General features: G+C 43.9%; 1 protein-coding gene across 4 annotated transcripts in view; it reads right to left on the bottom strand.

The window, feature by feature from the left end:
* ARHGEF10 (Rho guanine nucleotide exchange factor 10) overlaps positions 1-13,683 on the bottom strand; it is a 197,701-nt gene that overhangs the window by 88,022 nt on the left and 95,996 nt on the right. For 3 of the 4 annotated variants that reach the window (XM_040428536.1, XM_040428539.1, XM_040428537.1), the window contains 4 exons: positions 12,796-12,975; positions 10,718-10,834; positions 4,480-4,572; positions 2,513-2,683 (listed from right to left, as the gene is read on the bottom strand). In XM_040428536.1, the coding sequence (XP_040284470.1) occupies positions 2,513-2,683; positions 4,480-4,572; positions 10,718-10,834; positions 12,796-12,975 (561 nt within the window). The remainder of the gene's footprint in view (positions 1-2,512; positions 2,684-4,479; positions 4,573-10,717; positions 10,835-12,795; positions 12,976-13,683) is intronic. The other variant, XM_040428538.1, reaches the window with a different exon arrangement.

Here is a 13,683-nt window from a genome sequence, read left to right as displayed (position 1 = left end):
CTGTTAGTGTATTACACAAAGTAATACACTAACAGGTTGTCTAGGAGACCCAGCCTGAGGCTGGATCTCCTCGGCACCTGTAGAAAGCAGGTCCCGATGCTGTGCAAGGCATTGGGCAGCCTCTGCACGGCATCGGGCTTCTTTCTCACCCTTCGGGTCCCCGCCACAACAGCACAGGGACCCGATGGGCTCCCTCACCCGCCGCAAATCCCTTCTATGCCGCGGTCAGCGCTGAACGCGGCCTAGAAGGGGTTAATCCGCTGGCACCTGCTTGTACAGCGATGCCGGCGGATACAGCAGGGGCCCGGCTACCAGGGACTGCCGGGCCCCTGCAGTGATCAGGCGCGCTCTGCTCCGATGCCTGCACAATCACCATGACGTAATAGTTTGTCAAAATGCGGGAACGCACCTGCTGCCATGACGTACTATTACGTCATATGTCGGGAAGGGGTTAACCATCGGATTTTTGCCAGTTTATATTTTCTACTTTTCTGCACCGCAATTCTGCATCGTCCCAGGTTAAATATTATCAGATTTTAGAGATTGTTACTACCAACTGATTTTATTTAACGGGTTTGTGAATTGAGAAACTCAGTTAACATATGAAATGTTAAATACTTACCACGGAAACGCTTTTCAACACCCACATTATTCCTGTCAGAGGCCTGGCAAAGTGTCAGCTACATTTATAGAGCGGTGCGTATGGTATGTGAAAGCTGTTCTATGCGATACACTCTGGAAAGCTTGTCAATATACTGACATTAATAGACATGGAGATCCCACCATTATAAAGATGACTGGTTACACATTGGGCCCCATCTATTTGGCCAAAACTGACCCAGGAGCACCTTGTTGGCCATAGCAAATCGTATTTCATTTTGTCAATCTGGTTTAGAAAATAAAAGTTGAACTCCAAAGACATCCTGATGGGGACCTTAGATTATGAGCCCCATTGGGGACAGTTGGATGCTAGTGTCTGTAAAGCGCTGCGGAATATGTCAGTGCTATATAAGTAGGTCAAAAAAACACATACATTTTGATGGGATCAGCATGGAGCACCAATTCTGCTACAAGAGGCTCGTGGCTTTTCAAGCTCTCTATGTAGCACTCACCAAGGGCTTTTCACATTAGGTAGGTGGCAGGGAACAGTCAGTGTGGTGTTCTTGTGATTGGTGAGCCACCCGCCATCATACTTTTATCTTATCACCTATCCAGCGGTTATAAAATAACTAGACTCGGTAGATGCATAGATCAAGTTATGTAACTTGATAGGGAACTTTGGAGTGTGGGAGGAAACCGGAGTACCCGGAGGAAATCCACACAAACACGGGGAGAACATACAAACTCCATGCAGATCTTGCCCTTGGTTGGATTTGAACCTTGGACCCCAATGCTGCAAAGGAACAGTGCTAACCAGTGAGCCGCCCTATTAACAAGCAGCGTATAGAAACAAGGGTGGAGACGAGCAATGTATAATGTGATGGAAAAATGAATCCAGCCAGCAAAGGAGGCAATATGGATAATCACAATACATTAGTAAGTGCCTTGTAGTAACTTTCTCTACATGATAAATGCCACTTGCTGAAGGGAGACAGCCCCTGTAAGAAGAAGTCTTATCAGTTTGATAAGAATTTAGCTTAAAGGGAATGTGTCAGAAAATGACCTATTGTTTAAATCACGTTTTTATGTTTAACATATTTTATAAAGAATTTTTGATGATGTTATTTTTAATTTTCCATGTCACTGTCTGTCTAAAATCCTGCAGTTTTTGCACTGGCCACTAATAGGCGCCACTTCTTGGTCTGTACAGTTCCCTGCTTATCTATACACAGAGGTGATATCATTACAGGCAGGATTAGAATGACAGATAAGACAGGGTGATTGTCAAAGCATATCTACTCCTTCCTTGTACAATGACCTCTGCACAGGTCACAGAGCATGCCTCGAAAACTGGCCCATGGGGCTGCCGTAAAGCAATTTTCTTAATACTTTCTAAATGCAGTTAAGAACAGCTCAGGCAAAATGGCCGCCCCATAATCATGTTTAGGAAATAGAATTAAAAATCTGCAATCAGAAAATAAAAACGGATTAGAAAAATGGAGATGTGTCACCATCTGGTTTTATCTGGCAAATACAATTTTTGGTGGCACATTTCCTTTAAATGAGTGTTCGTAAGCTGTTTGACAACTATAGATAAGGGCTACAGATAAGCTGACAGCAACTCTCTGACAGATTTCAGAGAAGAGCAGAAAGAACAGCCTGCAGAGGACAAACTGTTCAAAAATTTACATTACGACCAATTGAAAAATGATTTTCAGCAGAAGTGGAAAGCAATAATAAAAAAAAAATTCACAAAGTTGTCCATAGCCTTTAATTTATGTAAAAGTACTGTCTCGTATGATAACTGATCAGACCAATTGTGACAAAGCAGAACTACTTTACTGCAAATATCTTAATATTTCATATGTTTGTGTGCACCCCTGTTCATCCCCCGCTATTGCCAGTGACTAACCTTGTTGAGGTACCTTTCATTCATTGCCTTGGCGATTTGCTTAATTTCACAGCGTTGATCTGCGTCTCGCTTCCTTTCGTTGAGTTTGTCTGCTAATGTTTCCAGCTCTGTCAGAGCCATCTGTAGGGGAAGTCGATCAGGGTGACCCTTCACTGTGTTTTTCAACATATCCTGCAAATAAAAAATATTAAAAACAAAACAAAAAGGTTGTAAAAGTCTATGAGTTCCAGTCCAAGAATATAAATATTTATCAAAACTCGTAGGCCTCTTTCACACGGGCTTCATGTTTTTTGCCCGGATAAGATGCGGGTGCGTTTCGGGAAAATGTGCGATTTTTCCGCGCGAGTGCAAAACATTGCAATGCGTTATGCACGCGCGTGAGAAAAATCGGCATGTTAGGTACCCAGACCCAAACTTCTTCACAGAAGTTCGGGGTTTGGATCGGTGTTGTGTAGATTTTATTATTTTCCCTTATAACATGGTTATAAGGGAAAATAATAGCATTCTTAATACAGAATGTATAGTACAATAGGGCTGGATGGGTTAAAAAAATAAATAAAAATTTAACTCACCTTAATCCACTTGCTCGCGCAGCCCGGCTTCTCTTCTGTCTTCATCTTTGCTGTTCACAGGAATAGAACCTTTGATGAGGTCACTGCGCTCATCACATGGTCCATCACATGATCTTTTACAATGGTGATCGATCATGTGACGGACCATGTGATGAGAGCAGTGACGTCACCACAGGTCCTTTTTCTGTGCACAGCAAAGATGAAGACAGAAGAGAAGCCGGGCTGCGCGAGCAAGTGGATTAAGGAGAGTTAAATTCTTTTTTATTTTAAGCCCTATTGTACTATGCATTCTGTATTAAGAATGCTATTATTTTCCCTTATAACCATGTTATAAGGGAAAATAATAATGATCGGGTCCCCATCCCGATCATCTCCTAGCAACCGTGCTTGAAAATCGCACTGCATCCGCACTTGCGTGCGGATGCTTGCGATTTTCACGCAGCCCCATTCACTTCTATGGGGTCTGCGTTGCCCGTGTGAAAGGGGCCTAAGTGATCATTCATGGCAACCAATTGCATCGCAGCTTTTATATGAGCATGGAAACGGCCGGTACCATCATCAGATTGTGTCGCGGCTCTGAACTGAAATGAGGTCTGAGCCAGAAAAAAAATAAAGTAAGGCTGGGTTGCGGGAAAAGATGCAGGTGAGTTGCGGGAACATGCGCAATTTTTCAGAGTGAGTGCAAAGCGTTTCAATGCGTGGTGATGGATCATGTAATGGACCATGTGATGAGCGCAGGGACGTCACCACAGGTCCTTTTCCTCCTGGACAGCAAAGAAGAAGACAGAAGAGAAGCCGGGCTGCACGAACAAGTGGATGAGGGGAGTTAATTTATTATTTATTTATTTTTTAACCCCTCCAGTCCTATTTTACTTAGCATTCTGTATTAAGAAGGAATAAGGAAAAATAATAATGATCGGGTCCCCATCCCGATCATCTCCTAGCAACCATGCTTGAAAATCGCATCGCATCCGCACTTGCTTGCGGATGCTTGCGATTTTCACGCAGCCCCATTTACTTCTATGGGGCCTGCGTTGCGTGAAAAACGCACAATATAGAGCATGCGGCGATTTTCACGCAACGCACCAGTGATGCGTGAAATTCACTGCTCATATGCACAGCCCCATAGAAATGAATGGGTCCAGATTCAGTGCGGGTGCAATGCGTTCACCTTACGCATTGCACCCGCGCAGAAATCTCGCCAGTGTGAAAGGGGCCTAAGGGGCACAGGATTTGTTTTAATTATTTCACTGCTACCATGGCACAAATCTTTTTTTCTTCCATGCAGGAAATTACCCAGTTCATTCTCTGCACAACCCAGCACTAAGTCATGCATCAAACTGGATAGAATCTGGTTACTGAAATCTAGAAACTGTATAATGGAAAAAAACTGACCTGTAACAAGAGGATAAACTGTGGGAAGCGCTGGATTGGCTTCATCATCAAACCGTACAGAGTGATGCGATCAGGGCTGCAGTCTTGACTCTGCTGTAACACAAATGCTGATCACTGGGGGAGGTTTATCATAAGAAGAGTTTTCACAGTCAGTGTTGTCATAATTTACACCAAATTCCTCAAATGTTGCATGATGTCTGATAAAATTGGTGCATCTTTGGAACTCTCTACCGCAACATATCAGACTCTCACCTACCGTGGAAACCTTCAAAAGAAACCTGAAAACCCACCTCTTCAGACAAGCCTACAACCTACAGGAACCCTGCTGCCACCATACCGCCGTGACCAGCCTAACCCTCACCTACTGTGTCCTTCCTCCATCCTTTGTAGATTGTAAGCCCTCGTGGGCAGGGTCCTCTCTCCTTCTGTACCAGTCTGTAACTCCTCTTGTTCATGCTTATTGTAGTATTTTTTATTTTGTATTCCCCTTATTATAATAATACCCCTTAATAATAAATAATAATAATGATAATCTTTAAGTCCAAAGGGTTGTGCAGTGTGATGATATTGGATTAGTGGGGGTCTGACTCCTGGCACCCCCACTGATCAGCTGTTTGAAAGGGTCCTGACACTCCTGTGAGCACGGTGTCCTACATGCCGTCTAGATTGGAGCGGTAGTGCAGTCATGCAGTTCACGTCAATGGGTCGAGCAGGTGGAATTACACAGCACCGCAGCAGTTAATCAGTGAGGAGGACGCAATACCTGTGTGAGCGCTGCAACCCCTTTAAATAGGGGTGCTGGGAGATGGACCCCAGCTAATTAGAAACTCATGACTTATCCTGAGGATACGTTATCAGTATCAGAACTGCACAACTTTACAGTCTAACCATGCCCACTTTCCAAAACTGGAGTGGAGTAATAATGCAAAATATAAACACATTGTTGGCCAAATAATCCCATTTTGTGACTTTTTGAAGCCAGAATTTGGTAGCGCAGGGCTTGATGAACCTCCCCATACACACATGCATTTCCATACCAATACACTATTTCTCAGATAACTTAAAGGGAGTCTTTGAACAGTTTAAATCATACCTTATGTGACGGTCCTGCAGGTAGCATGGCAAAGACATTTTAATTCCTCTGGCACTATGACAAAGTGCCCAGGAGGTGGCCCCTTAAAGGGATCCAGTCACCATGAAAACGTGAATGTGCAGGCTGCATATTATAGAGCAGGAGGAGTTGAGCAGACTCATATAGCTTTAAGGAAGGAAAATATTCAGTAAAACTTGTAATTTATTCATTTAAATTCCTGCTCAATCTTGGCTTTGAAGTCCAGGAGGCGGCCCTATCAGTGATTGACAGCTCTCTCTGTATACACAGTCAGAGGCAAGGCAGTCAGTCACTGATAGGACAGTATCCCTTTTCCCATAAAACTATATATCAGTCTGTTCAGCTCCTCCTGCTCTATAACATGCTGCCTGCAGCTCAGACACCATGTCCCAGGTTCCCTTTAACGTTCAGTGCCCCGAGCTCTTTTCACTGAACACATCCCAGAACCTTGTGGTCGCAGCACCAGGAGAATTAAAACTTTGATTTCTCGGTCTTACTACCTGTATGACCTTTACACGAGGTATGTTTGCCTTAGGGCTCGGTCACACGAACGTGTGCTGCCCGTTGCCGTATTGCGGATCTGCAATACACGGGCACCGTTCAGTGTGCATTCCGCATTACAGATGCGGACCCATTCACTTCAATGGGTCCGCAAATCCGGAGATGCGGAAAGGCAGCAGAGAACAGAACACTAAGGAAGCACTACGGAGTTCCGTGCCTCCGCACCGCAAAAAGATAGAACATGCTCTATGTTTTTGCAGAACGGAGGGATCGTGGACCCATTCAAGTGAATAGGTCCACAATCCCCATGCGGCTGGGCCACGGTCGGTGCCCGTGCATTGCGGACCGAAATTTGCGTTCCACAGCATGGGCACGGGCTTCACGCGGTTGTGTGAACGAGCCCTTACTCTCGGTGCTGTAAAATATGCTGGCAGTCTCCTTTTAATGATCACTGCAAAAGTGACTTCAATCACATATTTAAATATTCCTGATTTTGTGATATGCCAAAATGCGGCTACTGGCGGCAGAATCATGGACCTACAGTACAAGTATGCACCACGTAAGACAAAAAATACAATAAAAAGGTGGCTCGTGGCAACAATCAGATTACAAGGAGTCCAGACAATGAACAACCTGCCTGTGGTGCTGTTGTGGGCATTTTCTTTGAATCCTGAGCCATCCTGAATGCCACATGGCGATTTGTACCTCCTTAGGGCAAACTGGTATGTCCCATCGTGTCTTCTTCAGGATTAACAGGGATAAACATACAGTTGCCTGCTCATTCACAAGCACACAGAATGTATGACTGAAGGGCACACTTGTTTTTCAGAAATACACATCTGAATACGGGGCAAACATGAAGAATCTAACAGTGCCATCTCATTCTGCACGGACCCTTTCCTAAAATAATATTTTAAAAGGAAAACTCCCCTGAAAGCTTCTTTTAAAATGTATTAATAAAATGTAGGCAGTGCACACCTAAATGAGGCAGGCAGAGGATAGACCAAATGTAGGACAGTGGCGCCAGACACTCTTCTATTCCCTTCACCACCTTTCGACAGCTGTACTTTACACTAGGATCTTGCACCAAAATGATGGTGCATGCCATTAATACATCTGGTACATTTTAGACATTTTCTAAGGCTACTTTCACACTTGCGGCAGAGTGATCCGGCAAGCAGTTCCGTCTCCGAAACTGCCTCCCGGATCCGGCAATCTGCATGCAAACGGACAGCATTTGTAGACGGATCCGGATCAGTCTTACAAATGCATTGCAAGAACAGATCCATCTCTCCGGATGTCATCCGGAGAAACGGATCCGTTATATATTTTTTTCACATTTTTACCAGTCTGCGCATGCGCAGACCGGAAAGACGGATCCGGCATTGCAGTCTTTTTAATGCCGGATCCGGCACTAATACATTTCTATGTAAATGAATGCAACTGATCCGGAATTTTGGACGGAGATAATATTGCAGAATGCTGCGGTATTTCCTCCGTCCTAAACGCCATTCAGTGACTGAACTGATGACATCCTGATGCATCCTGAACGGATTGCTCTCCATTCAGAACGCATTAGGATATACCTGATCAGTTCTTTTCCGGTATTGAGCCCCTGTGACGAAACTCAGTGCCGGAAAAGAAAAACGCTAGTGTGAAAGTACCCTTAGCCATAACCCCTATTCAAAACCAGGCACATAAACTGCACGACATGTACGTTGCTTTGTTAGTGCACTCTGAGCCAGAATTCGGGAACATTTTGCTTAGTAAATCTGCCCAAGGTATTTTTTGATGTTGGATTTTGTATGACTACTAGAGTTAACTGGACAGAGATGATCACTGTGCACAGAACATTAGATCGTCCAGTGAGCACAGACCTACCGGTAATCGGATAATTCCTGGATGTATCACACAGTCTCTACATGATACATACCACTATCCAACACAGCACTTTGCGTATCACTTGTGATTATACTATTAATTGCACTCAATGAAATGAGTGATTTGGGATTAGCAGCAGATCTGACAACCACCACCAACTGAGGCTGGGTCCCTGAGGGGGCAAGTAACAGTGCTTACAGAGAAATATAACCAAGTGGCTACAGTCACAATTTAGGAGATGTAGAATGTACAAGGTTTAGGGGTGCTGAATATTAGAGATATATGTATGATATATGAAGATATATGTATACTGTGTATATGTGTCAGAGTTCAAGTATGCAAGGCAATTTTACTAAAACAAGAATATTCGGCATCCATTTTAAGAGGACCAGTCACCTCTCCTGGCATGTCTTTTTAGTAACTAAAATAATTCCCCTTGTAATAACAATTCTGGAGCATCTTTTCATATATGTTCTGCTAATACTCTATTATTCCTACATGAAGTTTAGGAATTAATTACAGAAGTCTGCAATAAGGGTCCAACTGGGGGCTATCAGTTAGGGGGGGTGTCTCTGCAGCACAGAGGATAGTGTCAGACTGTACAGGAACCCCTGGAACAACCTGGAGCTTCATAGCATTCAGAACTTCTAATGGGATTAATAAAGGAATGGTACAGTATAAAGTCATACGAATGGATGCTCCATGGGGCATGCAAGTAGTTACTAGAACAGACACGTCAGGAGCGGTGACAGGTCCTCTTTCACACAAACGGAACACACATGCAATACTGTACTGTTATATGAACACGTCATAACTGAACACAGCACCATCTAGTACAGGTTTCAGAAATTCAAAGCACACCGTACATCACCTTTTGTGATCTAGAATACTCAAAAATAATGACAATTAGTCTCCATGACATGCTGTAGGAAGGACAGAAAAAAGGTCAATGAGGATGTGCACATGACGTCATGGTCAGCGCTATGAAGCTTCTATAGGTCCTAAAGCAGGAGGTTCTCCATAGACGTCATTACTGAACCTTATTCTCAGACATGTCCCAATACAATCCGTAAAAAAAAAAAAAAAAAAAATCGCACAGAAGAAACTTCAATATCCGATTCATCAGGATAAGGGTCCATTCACACGACCGCACATGGCCGGCACTATGATAGAAATGCCTATTCTTGTCCGTTGCTGCGGACAAGAATAGGACATGCACTATTTTTTTGTTAGTGCGGATGAGGACAGCACGCGGTGTGCAGTCCGCATCTTTTGCAGCCCGATTTAAATGATGGGTCCGCACCCATTCCGCGAAGCGGACCCATTATGCGGACGTGTGAACGGACCCTTGAGGTTTCACGCTTTATCAGATCCATATGATGCAGCAGGTATGGAATTTGAAAAGAAAAGTGTTTTTTTTTTTGTCTAGCAAGAAAGTCACACTAGGTCCAAGGATTGTGGGATTTGCTGCAAATGAATTCTTTTATGAAAATCCAATGTTTCCGGTCACCATGGATGAGTAGTTGATCGCATGTATTTATACAGTGGTGCTAGTAGCAATTCTCATATGATCATTAAATGGGTTATCCCAAGTTTTAAAGACCGATAGGTAGTAAGGGACTGATCATTGCTATGACCCCCACCATTCACAAGAACGGGGTCCCCGCCATATGAATGTAGTGGTGGTTGAACACGTGCATGGTTGCTCCATTCAGGTTTATGGGCCTGCCAGAGATGGCCGAGCGTTGTACTCCGCTACGCTTCAGCAATCCCATAAGTAGTTCTTGTGACTGTGAACAGACTTTTAATCAACTAAACTATAGATAGGTCATAAGTTGACATTTTAGGACAGCCCATTTAAAGATTACTTTTATATTATTCATGAGAACTTGTTGAAGTGTTAAAGTCCTAAGGTTTCCCAACTGTAACATTCAACCAAATAATGCACAATAAGATACAGGTGTAATTCCGATACGTTCCAGTGACTGCAGATATTGTACTCCCATTTGATGACCACCTTCCTAAGGGCTCATGCACACGGTCCCCAATGCACGGACAACATGGATGGATCCAAAGCCATTCAACTTGAATGGGTCCATAATCCGTCCGCTCCGCAAAAAAATAGAACATCGAGTGAATGTCTCGCGGGCCGCAATACGGGCACGGCTGTGTGCATGAGCCCTAATAGAGAGAGGAGGCTCTTTTCATCTGAAGCAAACCAGCACTGTATAGTCTGCTGAAAATGGACATGGGGTGACCCTATTCCTGCCTCCTTGTAGTAGATGGGGCAAAGAGATCACTCTGATCTAAACAGACAAAGTGAAGGGTGCTCTACACTGCCTGATTGACGCTCATTGGCGATTATCTGCCGGTGTGAAGGTGCCGATGATTATCCGAAACGCTCGTTCATCGGGTAATAAAGATCCTTGGTGCGGTCACCTGTATTATTGTTTGTGGGCAGCAGAACATGCTGTCTAAACAGCATCTGCTGTCCATAAAAAACGATTCTGTATGGGGGCAAGTATCGGCACTAGCGATCATTTCTCCCCATACTGTGGAGGAGATCGCTGCATGTCGATGCAGCAGTCACCCCCACTGACAAGCAGGCGTTTGCCAGGAAGGAAAACATCACAGGTCCAAGGGTGTTGTCCTGAAGAATCTCTTCCTTTATGTACACAGGCAGAAGAAAGCACAAATAATGAATAGTAGTAAAGCTGGGGCAAAGGAATACAAAGACGCACTTACTTTTAAAAATTCCAAAAAAGCTGGTTTGGTGGCACATGTTTTCCTGAGGACCCCAACTGCAGTGCTGAAATTGTTGACGTATTCGCTATAAGCATCGAGCACCATGGATTTCGAAAACTGCAGAGGGAAGAATTGAGAAGTACAAGTATAAGAAACTTTTGTGTAAAGGTAACAAAAACATTCAAACAAGTTAAACTCTGCCCTCATGCCCACAATCGTGTCCAATTTCCGGTCAGCATTTCCATTTTTCCTCACTAACATCAATAGGAAGGGTTATGCTCATCAGAACCTGTGGTGTGATTCTCGGACTGAGCGTGAACGGTATGTATTTTGCAGTCCAGATCAGGCCTGTGCTTTCCGCCTCCGTATGTCCGTTCCACAGACAGATAGAACATGTCCTATACTTGGCTGCAAACTGTGGTTCATGGACCCATTGAAATCAATGGGTCTGCAAAAAAAAAAAAAAGGATGCAACACAGACGTCACACAGATATCATTTTGTGTATCTGCGTTCTACATACGGTCTGTGAATGTACCCTTATTCTGTTCTGTCAGAGGAACAGAATCAGGGGGGAAAAAACCGACCCGTTTTAACCCTAATTAGTTTGAATGGGTTATTCTGTGCTCAGTTTGCATCAGTATGTGTCAATTCCGCCAGGTTATTCCAGGTGACAGAAGCCTACCTGCTGTACTTTTATTTCCACCAAAAACCTGACTGAAAGGAACGAGCATTCATTTTTTTTTTGTATTTAAGTCAATGAAAGATGGATAGGAACGGAAGGTGCTCAGATTTGTATTCGTTATTCCATCCATTTAACAGATCAGGTTTTTTCAGTTCTTCTGATGGAGCAGAAGAGTTGGAAAGTCAACGCACATATGAACTCACGTTTTGGTGCTTTCATTTCACTTCCTTCTGGGACGACAGCCATGCAGACCAATTTGATGCAGTGTGCGGCATATGGTCTGAGCTCTGACAGGCTGACCCTCCACCCCTTTAACCTCTTCAGCAATGCTGGCAGCACCAACCTCTAGATACGATGCTTCTTTGGTTGACCATGGTGAGGCCTGTTTTGAGTGAACCTGTCTTGTTAGACCAGTGTATGGTCTTGGCCACCATGCTGCAGCTCAGTTTCAGGGTGTTGGCAATCTTCTTATAGCCTAGGCCAGGGATGCTCAACCTGCGGCCTACAACTCCCAGCATGCTCTAATAGCTGTGGGCTGTGCAGGCATGCTGGGAATTGTAGTTTTGTAACAGCTGGAGGGCCGCAGGTTGAGTATCCCTGGCCCAGGCCATCTTTATGTAGAGCAACTATTCTTTTTTTTCGGATGCTCTTTGCCATGAGGTTCCATGTTGAACTTCCAGTGACCAGTATGAGAGAGTGTGAGAGCGATAACACCGAATTTACCACACCTGCTCCCCATTTACACCTCAGACCTTGTAACACTAATGAGTCACATGATACCGGGGAGGGAAAATGGCTAATTGGGCACAATTTGGCCATTTTCACTTAGGGGTGTACTCACTTTTTTTTGCTAGCAGTTTAGACATTAATGGCTGTGTGTTGAGTTATTTTGAGGGCCCACTAAATGTATACAAGCTGTACGCTGACTACTTTACATTGTATGAAAGTGTCATATCTTCAGTGTTGTCCCATGAAAAGATAGAATAAAATATTTACAGAGATGTGAGGGACGTACTCACTTTTGAGGGATACTGTATTTTTGGGGGAAAAAGCCTGTATTTTGCATCAGTTTTTGATCAGCCTTTTTTTGCCGATAGCACAAGGACCTATTCATTTCTATGGGTTTCAAAAATATAAAAACCAAAAAACAGCACTGTCCACAGCAGTATGTTCGTACCGCAAATTATAGAAGAGGGGTTACTTTGGTCCATATTGTGGACGAGAATAGTCATTTCTAGTGATGGGAGTTTAACTGCAGATGCACCTCTCCTGAGAGGTCTAACTCCGGGAGGAAACATGTAGCTAGATCCACCATTTACTGCTGCAATATTATTTCAAAGGTGTAAGAAGAATAGTCAAGAATTTCACGATTATTGAGTTTGCCATTTCACTTACCGATGCCACAAACACATCTCCAATCATTTCTGTGGAGTCCCACTCAGACACCCGGCTGGCAAGAGCAATCTGGAACAGCGAGTGGCACTGGAGAATTTCCTTTATCCGATAGAACACTATTTTCAGCTTCCTTTCACTTAACAGCTTGGGCTCCATATCACACAAAGGCTTCTCGTAATTCTGGAATTGAAGGGAAAAACTGTGAAAATATAATCTAAATAAATATAATTAAAAACTTACATATTTGGAAACATAGCTACTAAATGTAATTGGCTGCAAGCTAGAACCGAGTACCATCATTTTAACCATGCCCCTGGTACCAGACAAGTTCAGGTTAAACAGCAGAGTGAGGTAGGAAAATAGGACTGCCCACGTGACTCCAGGTATCACGAGGCCTTGAAGGGCCACAAACACCTGTGTAAGAACACCTCCTGACTGACCACCCCCTTTCTGGGATTTCACAGCCAATGGCTGAGGCAAGGAGGATGTCAATCAGCCTGGAGGAGGTCTGACTATGCAAGGTTCCTCCAGGTATCATATTTGCATGCCTTGGTTAAAGGCTACTTTCACACTAGAGTTTTTCTTTTCCGGAATAGAGTTCCGTCCTAGGGGCTCTATACCGGAAAAGAACTGATCAGGCATATCCCCATGCATTCTGAATGGAGAGTAATCCGTTCAGGTTGTCTTCAGTTCAGTCTTTTTGACTGATCAGGACGAAGATAATACTGCAGCATGCTACGGTTTTATCTCCAGCCCAAAAAAACTGAACACTTGCCTGAATGCCATATTTTTTCCATAGGAATGTATTAGTGCCGGATCCGGCATTCAAAATACCACAATGCCGGACCTGTCCTTCCGGTCTGCGCATGCACAGACCGAAAAAAATGT

The sequence above is a fragment of the Bufo bufo genome, chromosome 4, assembly GCF_905171765.1.
Source record: "Bufo bufo chromosome 4, aBufBuf1.1, whole genome shotgun sequence".
NCBI classification, from domain to species: domain Eukaryota; kingdom Metazoa; phylum Chordata; class Amphibia; order Anura; family Bufonidae; genus Bufo; species Bufo bufo.
This window is presented reverse-complemented; position numbering and strand designations above follow the sequence as displayed.